The 4,991-nt window shown below is 39.6% G+C and overlaps 1 protein-coding gene across 2 annotated transcripts in view; it reads right to left on the reverse strand.

The window, feature by feature from the left end:
* Window positions 1–1,170: 1,170 nt before the first annotated feature.
* LOC116840450 (probable peroxisomal acyl-coenzyme A oxidase 1) overlaps window positions 1,171–4,991 on the reverse strand; it is a 29,751-nt gene continuing 25,930 nt past the window's right edge. Inside the window, exons 8-11 of one of the 2 annotated variants that reach the window (XM_032807156.1) lie at window positions 4,591–4,753; window positions 3,800–4,143; window positions 2,996–3,251; window positions 1,171–2,596 (exon numbers count right to left, since the gene is read on the reverse strand). In XM_032807156.1, coding sequence (XP_032663047.1) covers window positions 2,333–2,596; window positions 2,996–3,251; window positions 3,800–4,143; window positions 4,591–4,753 — 1,027 coding nt within the window. In that variant the 3' untranslated portion in view covers window positions 1,171–2,332. The remainder of the gene's footprint in view (window positions 2,597–2,995; window positions 3,252–3,799; window positions 4,144–4,590; window positions 4,754–4,991) is intronic. The other variant, XM_032807157.1, reaches the window with a different exon arrangement.

A 4,991-nucleotide genomic window follows, 5' to 3' on the forward strand; every position in this document is an offset into this window, starting at 1 on the left:
GATGAGAAAAATTGTTCGTTAGATAATAAATTAATCGGCCGCACAGCGTCGCCCGTCGACCCCGACGGCACTCGCCGGCTCGCGCGCCTCACCGTGCGGCCCGTTAATGCACACACACGAGAGACACACTGCGTTCTAAGAGCGAAGGGATGAGAAAAGAAAATAATAATTGTAATGAGATCATATTTTATAAGAAGAACGTATTCCGTAAGATCACTTATATAGCAATGAACAAGTCTGTCAAAACGCTAGACACAAAGCCCATAGGCCACAGGTGGACGAATGAAAATAATTTTAAAAGTGAATATATAATTAATATTTAATAATAATGATATAATTAACAATGTTATTTTTTAAGTGTAAGTATCGTCATCACCTAAACCGCCATCCCGCCATCTCCTTCTCCTGCTCCTTGTCCTCGTCCTTGTCCTCGTGCCTGTCCCCTCCTGTCTATATATTGTCCCCTAACCGATCTACATATATTACATATATGTGTATATATCTCCGTCTACGCACGAACCCACAAAAGAATAAGTATATACATGTATATGTACTTATAAATATAAATAAATATATATATATATATATATATATATATATATATATATATATAGCTGCTCGCGATTGCGGTAGGACGGTGTGATTCGATTTCCCGTCGAAAAGTGTTCTCTTCATCGTTTCCTCTTGTCCCACAGTTTAAAAAAGAAAGTCGCCATACTACGTATAATATTATTATATATTACATGCAATATATAAATACATTGTGTATATATGTATGTATATATATATAATTATGATATATATAATATAATTATTATATATAAATATATATATACATATATATGAGTATAATCGCGCGTGCACGGAGACAAGTCGAGATGAGACGCGAGTAGCTTTAAGCCGGGCGCGGACAATCGAACATCCCTATTACCGCTGTCGCGGGCATCGAGCATAATACGTTACGATTAATTAACGAAAATTAATAATTGCACTATATTAGTAATGATAACAAACAATAATGTATGTGGTCGCTCCTATTCTGTAAATAAAACATTGTACCGTCTAAGAAAACGCATGGGGACTTTTTTGAGAGGGACACGCGACGTGACGTCGTCAGCGTTTCGATTGTCGGGGACTCGGCAAAAGTCACAACACACAACAACACAGGAGTAACGAGGGAAGATTATTATCTGGCTTTATTTGTACCAAAATTTTACACATACAGCGTGACGGCGCCCCTCCGATTACATCTCGCATGCATACATGCGCGAGCGCTGGCAAAACGCAAGACTAAATAGAAAATGTGGAGACACCCAACTCTATAGAAAACACTAAATCAGCTCTAGAAGTTCCTCCCGCTGTTGCATCTGTCGGTAATTTCGCTTGTAAGTTCACTCTCTCTTTCTCGCACGCTCTCGCTCGCATTTTATGATATAATATGCCTTATAAAACGTTACGCTATCAAAAATATATTAGTTCTGTTTTGTTATTTTGTGCGCAACGATCAGACGCGATGCTAACGAATGGATTAACGGACGAACATTTTCCATCGTAGACTTTTCACGTACATCCCCTTAAAAACTCTTATTAGAAGGATAAACCGTACAAAAGCGTTCTGCTTTTAAGAGTGCAACAATTCCGCAGGTAATACTAAAGTTACAATGATACATTGTGCGAGAATGACTGGCATCGTGTCGTCAAATATGACAAATTCGTGTACCCGTACGCACTTAGAATTATCTCACTTTGAATTTACGGCGCCTATTAAAACTATCACGATCTGGAAATGTTTGTGAAGTTCGCGCGATTACGTGACTTGCAATCGTGCGGGATGTTGCAAATTATGCAAATAATTCTCCCTCGCGCTTAATAATGTAGGTACAAACAAGGCATGTCTCAAGCGACTTTTATCTGTTCACTGTATAAATGTACGCCCGAGAAAAAATGATTATATATAATTTGTCTCACATGAATTTTATCTCTATATGGTCATATACAATTGCACGTAATTATGTCCACACGGAAAATAATGCTTTTGTATAGTCTGTTTCAAAACGGTTTGAACATTTTTTTCACGCAGTTCGGAACGCAGTCTATCCAATAAAAAAATTTTTTTCTGGAAATTAATAAAGAGAGAAAAAGTCTCTAATTGGTTACATTCTAAATTTTATCGAAAAAAAAGTATTCAAACCGTATTGAAACCAAGTATACATATAGAATTAAGCTCCACGAGTTGCCGGATATCTCGTATAATTTTATATGTAATCCTTTTTGCTCGCGTGTGCGTGTTTATGTTGGATTGGCTGACTATTATCTTACGATAAGCACAATATTATAAACTACTTTTCAAAAGGAAAGGCTTGAGGTATTTGTGGAAGGATTGGTTTACGCTCTCCTGATTCAAAGGACTCTTCATCGCTTCCTCGAAGAGACGCATGTACACATTGCCGTCATACGCGCCGAGCGCGGACGCGAGGATCTCGTCGCGAATATCGAATCCATCGACAATGCCGACGGCGTTTGGACGAATTGCGGCGAGCATCTCCTCGAAGCGCGCCTGCAGTACCGGAACATCTTTAGTGTCCAGGCAGGAAAACTGCAATCACGGAAAGAGAGCATGAATTATTATTAATTAAACAGAAGAACAAATATTTTTCTTTGGACAAATAATAAAGAACCATCACACTTGTGTGACCACGTGTGAAGAGGAAAATATAAAGTTAAACAGTAAGAAATGTTTCATAATGAGAGAGAAAGTAATGAAATGAAAAGAAAAGTGTGAAGATAAACAGCAGAAAATATTTCAAAATGAGAAGCTAATTAGTCTCTCTCTCTCTCTCTGTCTCTTCGAGAATTTATTATGAGATATATTAACAGATCTAAGATGTCGGAATTCTCATCGTTCAAACAATCATCTTAAACTTTCAATAAAGCAAATCGCCAAAATTATGCGCGCAATTTCGTTCTTTTGCGAAGAAGAATTAACGCCACTCACTCGTAGAAAGTCTCCGAGTCGCTGTAGGACCCAGTATATGGAGTACAGTTCGCAAAGCTGCATGAGCACCTGATGACACTCCTTGGACAAGGATGTTAAATTCATGATGGTCTCGACGAATCGCATCACTATGAAAGCTCGGCAATGGGACTCCGCGCAGTGCGCCAGTTCGATGCTGGTCTGATTCCACGCATCCTCGGGCGACACGCCGGCGCGTATTCTCTGATCCATGTTCTCCGTCGCCAGACGAATTTTACTGTGAATAAATTTTCAATACCATTAGCCGCTACAGGATCCGTCGCATGCTCATTAAAATTGCATCAGTCTGACATCTCTTGCGAGTGTAAATTTTCGATATGTGCACGATCAAATGCTATTAAATCCTTTAAGGATCTTTTAAATCCTGGCCCATCGCTGCAGAACTCTCAATTGATGAGGTCAGAAGCGAGAAAATGCAACATTAACAAATTCCAATAAAAATTCTTGCAGAATATATTGAAATAAAGAAATATATCCATAAAATAACACTCGCAATCAATCGGGCACATCTGTAAAATAGTCCGAACGCTTTCCTTTTGCTCTAACAATCAATTGCCGTAAATTAACGTGACTTGTAACGTATCTTTTCAACCTACATTTCTTCATAATTTTGTCACGTTGATTTTGCAGTTACTTATTGATTGTCAGAACAAAAGGGTTAATGCCACTCTGGGTGCTTGCATTTTGCAAAAGACCAAGAAGAATTCCACGATATCTTCTCGCGAGCGACCTGAACGCGCGTCCGGCCGTTCATTGAATATTTACCCAGCTGCGACCGCTTGATGAGCAGTCACGATGCACGACAGCGTATTGTTCCAGCGCTGCTGCTTTATCCCGCGCGAGAGGACACCCAGATACTCCACGGTCAACGGCAATCGTTGGCCGCTAACGGCCTGCCTCCAAGCTTTCACTAGATAGCGGGCAGTTTGCAGCAGCAAAACTGTGTTTTCACCCTCGTAAGTGCAAGTGGCGGTCACTAAGCCATAAGTCGCCGGCAGGTTGCTCGCGTCCATGTAACCGTGGCCGCCGCATGCCAGCCGCAATTGTTCAATGCCGGTGGCTGCGTCCGACGACGCGACTGCCTTCAAGCAGCACGCCAACGCGTGTAGCTGTAAAGAGATTCGGTCCTTTGTAATTGATTTCAAAAAATAAGATTTCAGTTCAACTAATTAACGATGGATTCAAGCAAAATCGACCGAAGAACGTTTAATTGACGATTGATTTCAACAAATTTAATTAAAAACCGTTTGGCTGACGATTACTTTCAACGAATTCAATTAAAGACCGTTCAACGGTCATCAATTTAACGGTCTTTAATTTAATTGGCTTATATTAATCATCAATTAAACACAATAATTAATTAAAAAAGTAATTAATTGAATTTGTTGAAAGCAATCGTCAGTACGATATAAATTTGTTGAGATCAATTATCAATTAAATGGTCTTTAATTGATGTGACTCATATTAAATACGATAATTAAAAAAGCAATTACTCGCAATCCTGAACGATAACGGCGTTCGAAGTAACACGCTACTTTCCACTAGTCTTTACAAACCTCGGGAAGTCTTTCTAGTTCTCCCTGATCTAATTCGGCCGTCACGTTGTTATACATATCCCAGATCCAGTCGGCGGAAATCCGGAACGCGTAGCAAGCAGCGAGATTAGGGAACAATTTATACTGTTGCGTTACGTAATCCATAATTTGCGGCTCCGGCTCGCTGAAATCAATCAATCAAAGAAGATCATTGTCGCACAAGTCTATCGTGCATAAACAATTTTTTGGAAAATTTATATCTAATAATAGCAGAGTTATTTCTAATTTATGTGAAGAACCAGACGAAAATTTATTCTTCGGAATCGCGGAAGCGCTGCGAGATTCTCGCACGAGCGAAGCGATTGAGCACTTAAAGCTCGCTCTCTCTCTCTCTCTCTCTCTCTCTCTCTCTCTCTCTCTCT

Source organism: Odontomachus brunneus, unplaced genomic scaffold (assembly GCF_010583005.1).
Source record: "Odontomachus brunneus isolate Ranch 3 - 2012 unplaced genomic scaffold, Obru_v1 Obru_scaffold_010, whole genome shotgun sequence".
Classification (NCBI taxonomy): domain Eukaryota; kingdom Metazoa; phylum Arthropoda; class Insecta; order Hymenoptera; family Formicidae; genus Odontomachus; species Odontomachus brunneus.